The 18,469-nt window shown below is 40.6% G+C and overlaps 2 protein-coding genes across 24 annotated transcripts in view; one reads left to right on the top strand and one right to left on the bottom strand.

The window, feature by feature from the left end:
- TIMP4 (TIMP metallopeptidase inhibitor 4) overlaps positions 1 to 18,469 on the bottom strand; it is a 329,812-nt gene that overhangs the window by 239,710 nt on the left and 71,633 nt on the right. The gene's annotated exons all lie outside the window — the stretch shown is intronic.
- The window catches only part of PPARG (peroxisome proliferator activated receptor gamma), a 149,452-nt gene that overhangs the window by 112,757 nt on the left and 18,226 nt on the right, over positions 1 to 18,469 (top strand). For 22 of the 23 annotated variants that reach the window (XM_077989871.1, XM_015130200.3, XM_077989882.1 and 19 more), the window contains 1 exon segment: positions 7,860 to 8,059. The exons of the other annotated variant lie outside the window; for it this stretch is intronic. In XM_077989871.1, the coding sequence (XP_077845997.1) occupies positions 7,860 to 8,059 (200 nt within the window). 23 annotated transcript variants of the gene reach the window in all.

Below are 18,469 nucleotides of genomic sequence, written 5' to 3' on the forward strand. Positions count from 1 at the left end.
ATCTCATTTGGGCGATAGAATGAATTAACCAAGAAAGGAACACAGGAATAAGAGCCAGTTTGGAGGAGAAAATTTTAAATTCAGTTTTATATTGTGTTAGAGGTGCCTATGGAGTATCCAGCAACTATGTATAGAGGAATACAGGAAGACGTGAAAAATAAGGCTCCACATTTCAGTAAAGAGAGAGCAGGAATCATCAGCACCCATTGTAGGTTAGAGAGGTCATACTAGGGACCACAGAATACAAGCTAAGGGAGAGGCACCATCAGAGAGATCTGGAGAGCAGCTGGCAGAAAGTTAGAGGACCCAGAACAGCAGGAACCAGGACAAGAAATTTTAGAAATAAGAGGTGGAGATGGTCGCCAGCATTAAAGGTTGGGAGAATGCTGGAGAGCTCAAGTCTATTGAGAACTTAGAAGAGGCCGTTAGTTCTGGCTGTGAGAAAAGCATTCAGGATTTTTACAAAGTTTCGGTAAATCCCAGTGAGCCCGAAGCTAGATTGCAGTAGATCGAGAAGTAAATAGAAAGTGACAAACACAGACGCAGTGAAAACAACTCTTTCAGTAAGTTCAGTGGTGGAGGAAAGATAACTTAAAGAGGAGGTAATAGTAGAGTAGCACAGAGAGGTACACTAGAGAGACTCATCTGTGTAACATATCCAGTCTCCCCTACCAGACAAGTCCTTTTCATCCTTTCCCCCAGCCCCATCGGCGTAGCACAGTGTTGCATCAAACAAGTGTTCAGTGAATGAATTAAAGGATGTCAGGAAGACTTCAGGGAATCAGAGATTGAGTTAGGAGGCGAGCTGGTGGTGTTTTGCTCATCTTCATTTTTGAAAGAAACCTAAGAAAATATTTAAACGTCCTCTACAAATAGTTGAAAAATGGTAAAGGTTGCTTCTTGTTTTACTTTAGAGGAACTACAAAAGAATAGTTATTAGATTGCCAAATCCTGCAGAACCTCCAGCAGGCACAAGTTTTTTTTCCCCTCAAGAAAGAGAAGTGAGCCGAGCATGGTGGTGCATGCCTGTGGTCCCAGCTACTCAGGAGGCTGAGGTGGGAGCATCCCTTGAGCCCAGATGTTCAAGGCTGCAGTGAGCCAAGATCACACTAATGTGCTCCAGCCCGGGCAAGAGGATGAGACCCTGTCTCTTTAAAAAAAAAAAAAAAAAAAGAAGAATAGAAGGAGGAGGAGGAGGAAGGAAGGAATGAAGGAACAAAGGGAGGGAGGGACGGAGGAAGGAAGGAAGGAAGGGGATGGAGGGAGGGAGACAAAAAGGAAAAAGGAAGGGAGGGAAAGAAGGAAGGAAAGAAAGAGGTGAGCCAGGTGTAGTGGCTCATACCTGCAATTCCAGCACTTTGGGAGACTGAGGCAGGAGGATCACTTAGGCCAGGAGTTTTGGCGAGACCCCATCTCTACCAAAAAAAAATAAAAAATTAGCTGGGCGTGGTCATGTGCGCCTGTGGGCCCAGCCACTTGGGAGGCTGAGGCAGAATGATTGCTTGAGCCCAGAAGGTTGCAGTGAGCTATGGTCATGCCACTACACTCCCACCTGGGTGATCGAGAAAGACCCTGTCTCTAAAAAAAAAAAAATTTTTAAGAGAGATGGGAAAACAACTTATTGGCACAGCCATGTAAAAAGCACGTGTTATAAATATCTTGCTTATATGCAGCAAACATATAAAAAGTGGAAAAATAGACCGTAAGACATAGCCTTACTAATTTTCAAAAGCCTGATAATGATTGCAAATTTATCCCTTAGATGTGGAAAGACAAAAATAAGACTTGTCTTATTTCATTATTTTATTTTCTATTGATTTATTATTTTGAAAACCTGCTTTAATTAACCTTTGTAATTAAGTAGCATTTGTCTTTAATGCTCCTACAATTAGGTAGACGTTTTAAAAACATGTCGATTAATTGTTTCTTAGCATTGTACCCAGATCCAAAAAGCAGGCATCTGACTATTCCGTGTGCTTGATGTTTGTGTGTTCAACAGTGTCAGTACTAAATACACAATATGGAATCTATGACATGCTAGTAGCAGCTACATTCTGCTCAACAGAAGTGTGTTATATAAAGGAATGCTAATATGCTTTCCCAGAAGTTAGTGAGTCTCTATCAAACCCAGTCTTCCTGAAGGGAGCCTACCAGTTCTGATATTGATCTTTTTTTTTTTTTTTTTTTTTTTTACCAAGATACCAGATTTCTGTGTAGATGATGAATTATTCCAAATAGGAAACTGTGTGCCAGTGTTCTGGAAGTTGCTCTGTGTGACAGGTGCCAGATCTGTAGAACAGACAGAATGTATTTTCTTTGAGCCTCAAAAACTAGACACATACTGTTTTTAAAAAGAGAGCAGAGCATGTTCTCAAGTACTATGCAGACATTTGTAGAACTTTAGAGCTAAATTTAGAGCTAGAGGAAGGAAACTTTAGAATCTTCTTTTCTAAGTTCCTCATTCAGTAAATAAATCAGTTGAAGACCAGAGAAGTTCAGTAATTTTCTTAAAGCCACATAGCTAGTTTGTCACTGAGCTGAAACTAGAAATTAAACTTCCTGACTACATTCAGTGCAGTATTCATTCCCTTGCTTTCCAGAGAGGCCAAAAGTTCTCACTCAGTGACTCACAGTAAGACATGAAGCATTTTCCTTTTAAGATTAATCAGCAGTGGTAGAAGATTTAGAAAAATACACTTGTATATGAGCACACTCAGCCTTTATAGTTCTGACCCCCAATCCAGAATGTTCATCTTATATTTCTTTTTTTTTTTTTTTTTTTTTTTTTTTTTTTTGAGGCGGAGTCTTCACTCTGTCGCCCAGGCTGGAGTGCAGTGGCGGGATCTCAGCTCACTGCAAGCTCCGCCTCCCAGGTTCGCGCCATTCTCCTGCCTCAGCCTCCCGAGTAGCTGGGACTACAGGCGCCCGCCACCATGCCCGGCTAATTTTTTGTATTTTAGTAGAGACGGGGTTTCACCGTGTTAGCCAGGATGGTCTGGATCTCCTGACCTCGTGATCCGCCCGCCTCGGCCTCCCAAAGTGCAGGGATTACAGGCGTGAGCCACCGCGCCCGGCCTGTTCATCTTCTATTTCTAAGCTCTCACTTCAGTCTTACAGGAAACACCTCCCAACCTCCATCACTTTCCTTCTCTTGGTAGGTAAAAGGTAGAACCTGAGGCTCAAGAATTACTTAACTAAAAAACACCATCTCCCAAACAATTTAAAGATGGAAAGATAGAAATAGAGATAGACAGGCAGGCAGACAGACACATAGTTTAGGTTTTCAGATTCTGTTCTTTCTCTGTGGGAGAGGTCAGCGTGCCATGACTACCAACCTGGTCTAGAACCCACAGCAGCCATAGTTACCACGACCACAGCAATAAAAGCAGTGTTTATTAAGCATTGCCATGTGCCCAGCACTGTGCTAAGCACTTCCTCTCATCACCTCACATGAGGTAGATAGGTACTATTATGTGGGACTCAGAAGCAACGAAACTGGCTTTTTCGTTGCTGGCTATATATACTAATAACACTGGCTTTTTCCCCCTTAAAAAAGGTATGTGTGCCTCAGCTGAAAGATAAAAAAAAAAAAAGTATGTAAATAAAAATCCTTATTTTCTGTACAGTTTCAGATTTTTGTATGTTTTATGTGAATTTAGTCTCACCAAATGGGATCTATTTTTCATTCCTTTTATGAACCTCTGGTGTATAAAAAATGCTAAAATCACCTATATAATTGGTTGCACTGGTAATTAAATGGAACCTAATTTGTAGCATGGGCACTTAACAATACAGATAATTTATTCATTAGAGTTAGCCTTTGAGGGGAACTTCAACTTATAAAAATACATTTTTGTGAGATTATGGCAGAGGGATCTCACTTTAATATATCCTAATTCTAAAATGGTTTTTAGGGGTGTTTTCTGGTTATATTTGTTAGGTGATAGAAAAGCAGGACTAGCAAATGTCGTAAGTGGCTATCTTTGGCTATTTGTTCATTTAAATTAACTTTTTTGATTACCCATTAGGAAAAAATAGCTTTTCTAGGTGTGTAAACTTTTGCATATGTTTATAGCCTCTTACCTGTAAAAACTAAATCAGAGCTTAGAACCATGCCTGGCACACAGTAGTCATTCAATAATTATTCCTTGAGTAAAGAGACAGTATTGTGTGTTCTGTGAAATAACAAAAGTTCAGGAGCAGCAGATAGTTGGTGATTCTAGTCACCTCTATTTTGTTATAGGACAACTGATTTTCTCTGAGTTTTACACCAAAATTCCTTCTTCTTTTAATACGCCTTCTTACTTAGTGCTTTTCTCATGATCATTTTCCCAAACTTCCTAATGGACATAGTGTCTCGTTTTCTGTATGTTTTTAAACCTGATATTTTGGAGTTTAATCCATCAAACATTTATTGTTAACCTACTATGTGTATTTTGTTACACTTAGGAACAAAGATGAGAAAACCTGTTACTCATATAATTTATATTCAAGTAGAATAACCGATATAAACCAACATCGTAGTATAGTAACAGTTTAATACATGAGCTAATGTATGCATACAACAGGAGCCCAGCATTTAGGAAGCTTTTTATAAACTGTCCCAAACCCCAGGTTTTTTATATACTCCTAACTGAGTGGATGGATGGCCCATCAAAATGTTCCATGGAAAACATATAATGTCAGAAGTTACCATGTGACTCTGATATGCTCTGCCTCCCCTACCCTCCCCACTCCTCAATTGGGAACTACTGGTGAACAAGAAATGAACATAGTACAGCCATCCCTCCTTATTCCCTGGGATTGGCTCCAGGATCCACTCAGATACCAAAATTCCTAGATGTGCAAGTCTCTGATATAAAATGGCATATTATTTGCATATAACCTACACATATCCTCCTGTATACTTCAGATCATCTCTAGATGACTTATAATATCTCATACAGTGTAAATGCTGTATAAATAATTCTTATGGCCAGGCGTTGTGGCTCATGCCTGTAATCCCAGCTCTTTGGGAGGCGGAAGCAGGAGGATCCCTTGAGCCCAGGAGTTCGAGACCAGCCTGGGCAACATGGTGAAACCCTGTCTCTACAAAAAATTTAAAAATTAGCCAGGCATGGTGGCACACACCTGTAGTCCTAGCTACTCAGGAGGCTAAGGTGGGAGGATCGATTGAGTCCAGGAGGTCGAGGCTGCAGTAAGCCATGGTTGTACCACTGCACTCCAGCCTGGGCAACAGAATGAGACCCTGTCTCAAAAAAAAAAAATTGTTATACCATATTTTTTTATTTGTCTTTTTTTTTATCATTGTTTTATTTATTTATTTTAGAGACAGAGTCTTGCTGTCACCCAGGCTAAAGTGTAGTAGCTCTATCATGACTCACTGTAGCCTCTAACTCCTGGACTCAAGGGATCCTCCCACCTCAGCCTCCTTAGTAACTGGGATTAGAGGCACACTCCACCATGCCCAGCTAATTATTTTTATTTTTATTTTTATTTTTGTAGAGACAGGGTCTGTCTATGTTGGCCAGGCTGTTCTCAAATTCCTGGCCTTGGGCAGTCCTTTCACTTCGGCTGGGATTACAGCTGAATCCTTTCCCAAAGTGCTGGGATTACAGGTGTGAGCCACCATACCCAGCCCATATTATTTTTTATTGGTTCTTTTTTCCAAATATTTTCAATCCACAGTTGGTTGAATCTGCAGATGTGGAACCTGCAGGTATGGAGGGCCAACTGCATAAGGAATTCTATCTGAGCAAAGTGGTCAGGAGGTTCACAGAGGATTTTGAAGGAATATGCTATCTGGGATTTCTTTCCATTGTATTTCAAATTACAGTAGACAAGGGCTTAATATGTGCGAGAAATTGTACTAAGTGCTGAGGATACAATAATGAACAAGGTTCCTGCCTTTGTGGAGATTATATGGCAAGGGAGGAAATAAAACATTATAGATTCCTGTGATCAGTGCTATGAGATGAGGTCATATCCTGAGGGACCCAGACAAGCCTAGCACCAGGGGCTGGGGTCACCAGTAGATAAAAATATGAACAATCATGCCTCAGCCCCGTAGAACAACACAGAAAGAAAATGGGGAAGAGTGAGTAGGGAAGCAGGATTTTTGACCAAAACCTCCCAGTTTAAAGGTTTCTATATGAAGAGGCCATGTACCAAGGATATATTTACTAAAAGTATCTAAATACAGGCTAATTCAATTTAAAGGAATCCCAAATGAGAGGTAAGATTTTCTTCCCCTCTAACTCCCAAGTCTGGTCTCTAAGGAGGCCCCTACAAAACAGTAGTTGTATTAGTCAGTGATAAAATTTATTTAGGGTCAATGGAAATGCATTTATGAATTTGAGACTCAAGGGTACATGTCAATTTCTTGGGAAAATCCAAGGTAATTTTCACGGAGTACTCAGATGGGAAAGTTGTCATGTGCTGTCATGTCTCATGGTAGAAATGCTACCCTTAGCATAATAACATATAAAAGAACCATCTCTGGCTGGGCGCGGTGGCTCACGCCTGTAACCCCAACACTTTGGGAGGCTGAGGTGGGCAAATCACTTGAGGTCAGGAGTTTGAGACCCGCCCGGACAACATGGTAAAACCCTGTCTCTACTAAAAACATAAAACTGAGCCAGGCATGGTGGCGCACCCCTTGTAATCCCAGCTACTCGGGAGGCTGAGGCAGGCGAATTGCTTGAACCCAGGAGGTAGAGGTTGCAGTGAGCTGGGATTGTGCCACTGCACTCCAGCCTGGGTGACAGAGCAAGACTCCATCTCAAAATAATAAAATAAAATAAAAGCCATCTCTTTGTTCTGGGATTCAGCAGAGACAGAGTCTTGCTAGAGACATAAACGAATATGACGGTCTCTGCGCTCAAGGAGCATATAGTCTAGTGAAGCCGATCACCATAAAAACACATGGCTGTGATACCACGTCGTGAGTGTAAGAACAGAGCTATGTATGCATGGGGAGCAGTGGACATGATGGCCAGGTACCCTTATTATGGGAAACATAGAACCTAAAGTGTGCCCCCAAAGGAACGTGATTCAAAATAATATTTTGCTGAACATATTGGTAAGAAGGAAAGAAAACATATTTGAGTTGAAAAGTTACAGTTTATTTTTTCCCCAAACTAGTCCCCACTAACCCCTCTTACATTTTCCTCGTTGCTTTTCTTTCTTTCATTACCTTTTTTCACACTTCCTCACCCTACAGGCCGCCAGTTTGTCTTTCTGACAAACATCATTAAGTGGTAACTCTGGAGAGTTGGGAGATAACTATGGCTTCTCTCCTCTACATGTAAAAGTGCTCTCTGGACTAGTAAGATGTGATAAAGCACCATCCATATTTCTTTTTAACAGAGACAAACAGATCATACAAACTCCCTGAGAACAAAGCCTATGTCTGTACAACTTTGAATTCTACACAGTTTCGTATTTTAATTCGTGAAACGTGTTGATCCTTCTAGTGCCCTGACCTTAGGTCAACTGCTGGGGATGCAAAGAAGGTGACCTTTGAATTGGGTCTTGAGGGATGAATAGGAGTTGGTTCTCAATTATTTCATGTTTAAGTCGACATACTTTCCTCCCTTTGCTAAACTCTTGAATTCTTTCACTTTCGCAGCAGGATTATGCATTAACTTTTAAAAATTAAAGTGAACAGTTTAATTTTTACTGATGGTCTGTGCTACTTTTATAAAAACATGAGCAAACTGGTAGACAGAAACCAGAACTCGAGAGCAGTGGAGGAGGAGATGCTTTTACTGTGTGGGAACGAGGGCTGGGAGAGCATAGTGTATGTTCAGAGCAGTAGTAATCCAATGATTCATCCTGTCGTTCCTCTTCCTCCATAGCCATCAGGTTTGGGCGGATGCCACAAGCCGAGAAGGAGAAGCTGTTGGCGGAGATCTCCAGTGATATCGACCAGCTGAACCCAGAGTCCGCTGACCTCCGGGCCCTGGCAAAACATTTGTATGACTCATACATAAAGTCCTTCCCGCTGACCAAAGCAAAGGCGAGGGCGATCTTGACAGGAAAGACAACAGACAAATCAGTTAGTTCTCTTCTGCTGTCTTCATTGGGGGAGGCGGGGAGTTGTTGTGGGTGTTTGTTTCTTTGAGTAAATGGTTTACTGCGCTACGAATGCACATGCAGAATATTGTTCAACTGTTGGCTGTTAACATATTGCAGACTGAGTCTGAAATGCAGGAAGTGTTTTCAGATAGCATAAGTAAACATTATTTTGAAGAGGGAGAAAAGTCCATCAAGTCTTTGAGAATAGTGTTAGAATGTATTGGTCATCCTAACTTTAATGAATGAACTTAAGCCCCCTCAGCCTATCACCCACTTTTAGGATCCATCTCTTTTCTCGCCATCAAAATAACTGGCCACAGCAATATTCATTCAAGCAGCCTTGCTTTTCTCTGGGAAGAGCCCGACCTAGATTTAGAAAATGTATTGAATCCCACTATTTCACCTTTCAGGAGAACTACCAGAATTACCCTTTTTTTTTTTTTGGGGGGACGTTGTCTTGGTTTGTCACCCAGGCTGGAGTGCAGTGGCACAATCTCAGCTCACCGCAACCTCTGCCTCCCAGGTTCAAGCGATTATCATGCCTCAGCATCGCGAGTAGCTAGGATTACAGGTGTGCACTACCATGCCCGGCTAATTTTTGTATTTTTAGTAGAGGGGGGTTTCGCCATGTTGGTCGGGCTGGTCTAGAGTTACCTCTTAGGGAAGTTCAACATGGGGCATAAAATAGATTCTAGATATTAGGTTACCTTTCCTTCCTTGTAGCATTCTTGATTATTCCAGGGCAACTAGAAGCTCTGTCCTTTTATTACATAAGGAATTTTATCTTCTGCAAGGCTCTGAGCTGCCTGGGCCACTCCAGTGGACTCTCCAACATCTGTTCACTCATTGAGCAGCACCATTTAGAAAACCCAGAATGGGTTGTAATTGTTACTGAGTTAGGTTTTCCAAGCAGCAAAGCTCTTCCCTGACTGGAAACTGAGAAAATAACATGGAATTATAGCATACAATTGTGCCTGAATTCTAGTCCCAATTCTGCCATCAGCTTGGATGACCTGGATCATGTCTCTGTACCTCAGTTTTTGTTTTTGTTGTTATTTATTTATTTAAGACAGTCTCGCTCTGTTGCCAGGCTGGAGTGGAGTGGCACCATCTCGGCTCACTGCAACCTCCGCCTCCCTGGTTCAAGCAATTCTCCTGCCTCAGCCTCCTGAGTAGCTGGGACTACAGGTGCATGCCACCATGCCCAGCTAATTTTTTTGTAGTTTTAGTAAAGATGGGGTTTCATTGTGTTGGCCAGGATGGTCTTGATCTCCTGACCTCATGATCTGCCCGCCTCAGTCTCCCAAAGTGCTGGAATTACAGGCGCAGCCACCACGCCCGGCTTTGTAGCTCAGTTTTTAACGACAGGGTTTGGCTTTGATTCTGATGTCTGCACAATGCTCCTAGGGCTGTAAGAACTGCAGAACACACTCAGAAGACACTGGCCCAACCATGGAAAGCCCTTGTATGCACTCATTTATTTTCACATGAACACCTCCCAGAGAGCTATGCAATTATTTGATAGATATGTGTAACTTTTCCCCTATTCAGATATATTGTGGGGAAAATCTCATTAACTTTTCATGTATTTTGATGACCATCTCAAGATGGTAGTCCTTCTGTTTAGCTAAACCATTTAGTAAGAGAATCAGTTAATAGAAAAAGGAAACTTGCGGCATAGAGCCATACACTGATAAGGACAAAGAGTTTTCCGATTTGCAAATAGGTCTCTGATACCTCAACAATAATATACCTGGATTCAATTCTTTACAGTATAAAAAAAACCTTGCACATTTATTAGGTTCGAGTCACATTGCCACCTGACTACTGCTATTATTATCCTCTTTATTTTAGAGATGAGGAAAATAAAGTCCAGAGAGGTTAAACATTTTGCCCTAAGACCCCACAGCAAGTGTGTAGAAGACCTGGGACTATAATGCAGGTTTTCTGGCCTCTAGTTCAGAAGATTCGTAGCACGCTAGCCCCTCAGCGCAGTACTTTAGGAAGCTAGTCTTTCCCACTTGCTGTCAGTGAGCCAGGGAGACATAACACACTGAGAAAGCTTCGCTCTGAGAAAACTTTCTGTGATTGTTTTCTCTCAGTTTTTAGAACAGTAGGAATTCTTCACCTCATCTGCTGTCCCAATATATTCACAATTGGAAAAAATTTGTGCTGTTTTGGTTCTTTTCAAATTACAAAAGTCCTTGACTAGGACTGCTGGCTTTTACATGCGCAGGACTGCACAACACTGGTGATCATAAAGCTCATTCGTTCAATGAGAAAATTGGCCATAGCAAATCAAAAACAAATGAAGACCTCTGCGTAGCTGATTGGACTACAGAAAATAAACTATTCATATCCAGGAAGAAAAAAATTAAAGGATTGCTGAAAAGGAAAGAGCCCTAAAGCAAACTATCTACAGTTTTGGTTAGTTTGTTTTTTTTTTTTTTTAGGTGGGGTCTTGCTGTGTTGCCCAGGCGGGAGTGTCTTGTTATATTGGCCAGGCTGGCCTTGAACTCTGGGCTCAAGCAGTCCTCCCACCTCAGTCTCCCAAAGAGCTGGTATTACAGGTGTGAGCCACCAGCCATGGTTAGTTTTCATCAACTGCTTTCTCACCTTCTTTTCATCCTCCAATTCGTACCTACAATCCTTATTAGAAATCCTGTCAACTTAGTAGTACCAGAAAGTCAGGCAAAAGACTGAAAAAAAAAAAAAAAAAGCCTCGGTGGTCAAGAACTTAAAATTACACTACTGGTGTCCAACGTGCTCTTATCTGTGTCACTGGAGGACACACTCAAGATACCTCACTCCAGTTGACTCCTTGGCTCTAAATCTTTGAGTTAAAAAATAAGGAGGTTCTTTATGGAATAAACAGGTATTAAGTTATTTAAAGGAAAGGGCTGCAAAATGCTTGGTTATGGGCTTTTCAAGTTCAGAGGCCAAGCATTTGTCATTTTCTTCCAATAACTAGGACTATGTCTTGCCCCTAATAGTTACTCAGACTATATTTGCTTAATTGAATTAAACATGGTTGCCTATGCCCTTTGAAATTCTGGACTTTCAACAGAGGGCCTCTAACTAGCCCAATATTTGCTTACCAAACTGCACATTATTGATGATCTGGATTCAGGCAGGATCTGGAAAAAGAGAGACTGGGCCAAATTAAAATAATCCGTTCACTGATGACACAAAACTAAACTACAATTGTTTGGCACCCTCTCTTCTCCTTATCTTGCAAAATCAAATTAAACACTAGTGGAAGGAAACAGTTCAGAGAGGAATATGGGAAAGGAAAAAAAAAACAAAATGTGATTTCCAATTAGACTAGAGATTTGTTCTTTATCTACATGATTATGTTATTCATTTGATAGCATCTTTCTCAGGGGTGTTATGTTATCTCTTGGCCAGGACTCATGAAAGTTAAGATTTGCATTGATAGGAAAAGTTTTGCAGAAATGTGGACTCTTGAGAGAGTGGGAGGTATACAAAAGTGGCTATGGCTGTGCAGCAGAGCAATTTGCGTTTCTTATACACCCTGCTTGAGACTGATGTCATTAGTGTTGGTTAGGCCAAGGCTGGGGGAGGCTACTCAGAATAGTGGGTTGCCAGTTACCCAGAACCTTTGGAAAAGGAAATGACTTGATTGAAGAGGCCATTCTTTAAATGTATCATTCTCCTCAATTTCACCATTGCCTATTGTAGAATGCCTGCTGCCTGCTCAGCGTTTGCCTCCAGGCAGACCAGGATTCCTTCCCCTCCCCATCTAAACTTCCTTCTCCTGGATCTTATTCCCTAGGGCCACTTGCACCTTTCAAAATGGATAAATTGCATTCCCCTGCTCCCCTTCTACCAACTTTAACATCATGTCCTTGGTATAGGATGCCCTACTTTTCATTGTTTTGCCTAAATAAGAATATGCTTGGGAATTTTAGGCTTAGGGCCGGGAAAAGATGGGATATGGAATTGTTAGCTATGGATTGCCGGACAAGAAATTTTAGGAGCAATAGACCTTTTAACCATCCTCAATAGGATGGAACTGATTCTCCCCACAACCTATTTCCCTTTCAGTGGCTTGCTCCAGCCAAGGCCCCTTATTTAAGAGGTCTTTCTGCACTCTGAAAACCATGCATATGCCAGAACTAGGTGCTCTGTTTCATGAAGGCAGTTTGATAACTGAATGGACTTTGGAAGTGCTCAGTGTTTGACTATTACCCTGGTGTGATGATCACACTGGGTGTATCATTGTCACATGATCCCATGTTTGTTGGTGAAAATAAACAGTGGTTTTCAAAAACCATTTTCAGTGCCATGGTTTGTCATAAAACAATAAATAGAAAAACGCTTGATGTGCCTGCCAACTTTTCACCCCCTATCTAAGAGATGGCGAAGCTCTGGCTGCACTCTATCTGCAAATAAGGAATAAAACTCTTTATTTGTGCTATATTGGACTTTGGGTTCCAAAGCATCACATTGTTTATGGTAGGTACATGTAGAGTCACTGTTTTTATAATTATAAGAGCAAACTGGTGCCATTGGAAAAAATGGTCTTTCTAAATAGTGTGTGAAATATGAAACTAGTGAAGAATAAAATCAATATGGAAATGTAAACTTCTATGAAAACATTTCCTTACCCATTTAAGTTTGTGCATTCTGAAATTTACAATGGCCATCAAACCCAGTGACTCAAAGCTATTGGAAAGATGTCTGTCCTGTTAAATCCTACACTTACAGCTAAACAACATATGGGCTCTTTTCCCTTTATCTCTGGAAAAGCCCGAGTGAGCTGGAATTTGCTCCCCAAAGGAAAGACATCAGTCAGAATCCTCAGAGAAAGGGGCTTAGGGACCCCAGTAGAAATAAAATCAGGGTAGTAGTGCCAATTTGTTTCTGGGGCTGCTGGAGAAGTTAGGCTTCTGGGATCATTCATCCATCTATCAATATTAATAAAATAAATTCTTCTATTGCCAGGACTGTCAGGACTAGCTAAAGATATAAAAGATCTGAACCAGTTTCTTTCAGACAATAAGTTAAAAATAATATTTTTAGAGTTAAAAAGAAAAGCACTTGGATTTTTTTCCCCAATGGCTGGACTCAGTTGGCCAATACCCTTGCTTGCCTGCTGAATAACTCTTTGGCTGGCAATTGATTTTTTTAAGAGCTGTGGTTATGTGCTAGTTCATTAGAGTGTGAATCATTCTTCATATTAACTTTTCATTTGTTTGTCTTAAATCTCTAAACCCTGCAGGAAAGCAGAATATCTTTGACAGCTTTCAAACTTCACTTCTATCACACACAGCACTCCACCAGCACCTCTAGGAAACAGTCGTTCAAAAGGCACCGCCCCAAGACCCCAGCATGTAAGAGCGTTAGTTTAAAATCTCCAGTTCATCCTAGAATAATCATTTTAAAAGGAAAAAAAGAAGTGAAGAAGTCCTATGGAAAGCAATGGAAAGGGAAAAGTTCTCAACCCAGAATCAGGACTTAGGTTCTAGTTCCCAGTTTGCTATAAATGGCACTTTGACTTTGGAATGTCTCTGGCTTCCGTTTATTCATTAGTCAGAGAATGATGGGGCAGATTATTTCTGAAGACCCCTTTTGTCCTATAAATCTCATGGTTCTCAACAAGAGGGAAACAGGAACAACGGGCAGAAACCAGCAAGAGGCTGAGGAAACCAAACCAATGAATTTTGGATTGTAGCTAACCGAGGAGAACCGCGTGTGCCACAGGTGATGAAAGTCAGATGTGTAAAAAGGAAGAAGGAAACAAAATGAAGATGAGCCCTAAGAATTCAGTGTTTTGCCCTGGTAAAACTAGGAACATCAGGAAAGCCACACTTGATGAGGCCCACATTTTTCCAAGCCAGTTTTTACTCTGACAGGGTTACCTCAAGTGATTGAGAGAGGGTAGACGGGTTGACTACACTCATTCAATCTGCCAAATTAGAAAAGTCACCCAGAATACCCTGTGCTTTTTGAGTGATTTTCATGTTTATGAAAATTCCTTAGCTTGCTATTTTGTTATTCAAAAGGATTATAAACATAGAGCATTCATGTATAATACCTTTCATAACTCATGTTAAAATGCTGATGTTATTGGATTTCTCAGGAACAGTACTGTTCTATTTCTCCATTCAAAAAGGTTAAAAAAAATTAATTACCCTATTTTCATCATTAATCCCATTTCCCCCATTGTCTTTGTATTCTACATAGGAAGCATGCCATAATTGAATTTACTCATCTATATAAAACAGTACTTTAATCCTATTCTGAAAATCAAAATATATTTTTGAAAATCAAAATATGTCAAAATTGAAAATCAAAATGTGTCAAAATATTGAAAATTTAAATATATCAAAATTAATTATATTTGATGTATCCCTCAAAAAATTGATTTCTCCTTACAGAAATCTTTTTGCTTTCCTGGAGAAACACTGGGTTCAAGTGCAGCTTTCTTCATTCTATTCTGGTCTGTCCAATATATGAAAAGCACAAGCACACAATGACCAGTGACAGATTCGCTATGAAGCTAATGAAGCTTCATGGGGCCCTTCCCTTGTGCAGAGCTCCTTCCAGTGCTTGGGGAAGGGCCCAAGCAATTTTATTCTCATAATTTGTAATACCTTCCTTAGAGAGGCCCCACTACTGTGTACATTTTATGCACCACAAAACCTGAATTCACCCCATCATGTCCTAGCTGTAATTAAGCTTTCTTTCCTGTTAAGGAGGGACGCTTACCCAGCCATTTGATGTAGGGTCTGAAGATAAATACACTATTAGCCCCAAACTAGAAGTGTTAAATCATTAAGACAAAATTTGAGAATGATACAGCTGCTATAATGGCAATCTTTGGATAATACTGTCCAGGCTGATGGCAAGTGTAAGGACTCCACTTTGCTTTGTAAAAAATACAAAAACACGGCCGTGGAAGTACAGTACATTTTGTATGGAACATTGTACCACATTGTACCAAATGTCATGTTAAATTAATGATTCAAGATAAAATTATGCAGACCAAATTTGACCAGGGTTTTAAAAGGTTCTCTCTCCATGAAGCAGGCTGGCCACGATCTTCTCTCTAGGTTTGAAGGTAAGGAGGTTCCCTGTGAAATATGAAAGTAACGCCTAAGTGAACTGTCTGCAATCTAAGAATTGGTGAATTGGTTGCAAAGAAAGGCAGACCACGCCCACCCAGGGATCTCTCTTGCAGTTTGACAGAGAAAGAATCTATGCATCCTTCAGAAATGCAGTGAAAACAGTATAATCAGATATGACTAGGAAAAAAAAAAAAAACAACTGGTGTTCATTTGCATGTCAACACCCAGAATTCTCTGCTAGTTCACCTCTTCTTCAGAATGCAGAAAGGACTGAAAAAGCTGAAATGGAGCCTGGCACAGTGGCTCATGCCTGTAATCCCATCACTTTGTGAGGCCAAGGTGGGTGGATCACCTGAGGCCAGGAGTTCAAGACCAGCCTGGCCAACATGGCGAAACCCCGTCTCTACTAAAAAAAAAAAAAAAAAAAAAATAGCCGAGCATGGTGGTGGGTGCCTGTAATCCCAGCTACTCTGGAGGCTGAGGAGAATCGCTTGAACCCGGGAAGTGGAGGTTGCAGTGAGCCTAGATCGCGCCATTGCACTCCAGCCTGGGCAACAGGAGCGAAACTCCATCTCAAAAAAAAAAAAAAAAACTGAAATGGTTTGGCATGATGGTGGGGTGCTGATTCCTCTCTCTGTCCTTGAGTATTTACTGCCAGGAAATCCTGACCAACATCAATTGCCAAGGGGTTAAAGTCACATTGTTGTTAAATTGGGAGAGAAAATTAGCAGGATTTTGTGCCCTGTGTTCAACTATTACAGAGTTTCGAAAACAGGAACCTGGAGCTTTATATGAGGGGACAGGGGAAGTAAAGGGGAAGAGTGACAAGGGTGATTTATCAGGGCATACTTCCAGATAAATCACTTACATGGAGGTGAAAGAATTTCATGCCTATGTTCTGTGCCAAGAAGCCAAATGGTTGAGCAGAAGCTCCTCTGAAAGTTGAAGTGGGCAGTTCTGGGTACAGTCTTTCCACATGTGAAAAGGCGATGATTTTGTATTCATGTTATTTGTACTCCTGCATGTGCAGTTGGTCTTTTCAGGTGTCCAGACCATCATTTTCTCATGACATTAAAGAAAGCCAATAAAGGCTAGTTGTGGTGGCTCACACCTGTAACCCTAGCACGCATTTAGGGAGGCCAAAGCAGGACGATTGCTTGAGCCCAGGAGTTCAAGACCAGCCCGGGCAACATAGCAAGACCTCATCTCAAAAAATGAAATAATTTTTTTTTTTAGAAAAAGAAAGTCAGTATTTCATTAATATATATTATAATACACTATAAAATGCCTGTAGAACAAAGAAACACGTTTTTTCTAGGTTCTGTGACAGCATCATTATCCATTCAAATTTTTCTCATAATTAGAACCTGACATTCTGGAAAAATACAGTAAATTTTCATTGATGTTACTTGCTCTGCCCCCCTTTTATTTCTCCCATTAATAATATTAATCCTGAAAAGAAGAAAAGAAAAAGGAAAAAAACCACCCAAGCGAAATGTTTAAGAAATACGGTACGGACAGTTTGGTCCCTTGAAAAATTAGAGCCACCAGGTAAACCTGTTCTGGGGTCCTCACATCTGTCCCCTTTTGGAGTTTGGTAAGTAGTACAGTTGAAGTGAATTTTTTTGTAACAAAAGTAAAAACTTCCAGAATAACTCCAGTAAAGGGTGTTGACGTGACGTACAAGTTTGGAAATATATTTAACATCTGAGAGTCCTTAATGTTGGTGTTACTTCCTCCAGTATAGAACAAACTTAATCTTTTGATGAAAATCATAGAGTTCCATAGATATGAATAGAATCTCCAACCGGTGCATCTTGAAGCCAGCTGCCACGGCCACTCATGCACCTTCTCTGTGCCCATTCAGGAGAGAATTCTCAACATCTCTGCTCAAAACAGTGTTTACTTTTAGTCTATCAGAGACTTCATGTTTGTTGTGCATGCACACTCACAGCTCTCCACACACATGCCCACTCCCCACACACATCCTGCTTCTGAGAAATACAACTAGAATTTCCTCTGGAGAAGAGGTGGAAACCCCTGATTGAGAAATTTAAGGCCTAGGAAAGGTAAATGACTTTTCTTAAGTCGCATAGTTCACCACAGAACCAAAGCTAGAATGCAGATACCCTCAGCTCTTCTTCCAGTGCTTTCAGGTATACAAGTATTTGAACAGGATTCAAGGTTTAACTCCTTATGTGTCTTTCAGTGTATCCGGTGTAAGTAAAATGTTGCCCCTTAGAGCAGCCTTGAGAATTTCTCAATGACTACAGACTTTGGTTAGTTCTATACAAGGGAAGTGAGAGAGAGATAATGTCATGACCAAATGACTTAACTTTTGAAAGCAGCCTATTGCAAACTTAAATAACTGGGGCATGTATTTTATTGATTGACCTGTAAGGACAGATATTTTAAAATGTAAATTCAAAACTGTTTTTTGCAGCATTCACCTATAGGCCTTCTATATCTGCTCTTTGTGAAATAGATGGCTTCCAGAGCATTAAAAAAAGAAATAGACATTTTCTTGGTTCAATAGCTCTAATCTGCTTTCAGAGTGATTTTTTAATAGTTAAGCATATTTTATGTGCACATAGTTTCATTTGCGATCTGAGAGGATTTCATCTAAAACTGAAAAGTTATTACTCGTGAAGGAGAACAAAGGAAAAGGAAAAAAAAAGTTTAAGAAAAAAAAATTGTTTTAAGCCTCTAAAGTTGCTTTATGTTCAAGTGGGTATTTTCAACCCTGAGTTGCTGAAATGATTTTTTATTGAAAGAAGGTTAAAAGTGTATTTCATTGAAAGCCAAGATAAACAGTAGATTTTGTATCATTTTAAAAATCAACAATTGGCTGGGCATGGTGACTCACGCCTGGAATCCCAGCACTTTGGGAGGCCAAGGCGGGCAGATCACTTGAGGCCAGGAGTTCAAGACCAGCCTGGCCAACATGGTGAAAACCTGTCTCTACTAAAAATACAAAAACCAGCCGAGCGTGACAGTGTGTGCCTGTAATCCCAGCTACCCAGGAGGCTGAGGCATGAGAATTGTTTAAACCTGGGAGGTGGAGGTTGCAGTGAACCCTGATTGTGCCACTGTAATTCAGGCTGGGCAGCAGAGCAAGACTCTGTCTCAAAAACAAACAAAATAAATAAATAAATATAAAAATCAACAGTGAAGACTCCCCAAACAAAAGAAATTGGGATTCTTAGCCAGTCATAGGTAAAGTGTTACAGTGTAAATTAAAGGGAAAGAAGACCAAAATTGGTGAAATTTGTTTGGTCCCAGAAGATAATTAAGAT

Source organism: Macaca mulatta, chromosome 2, assembly GCF_049350105.2.
Source record: "Macaca mulatta isolate MMU2019108-1 chromosome 2, T2T-MMU8v2.0, whole genome shotgun sequence".
NCBI lineage: Eukaryota > Metazoa > Chordata > Mammalia > Primates > Cercopithecidae > Macaca > Macaca mulatta.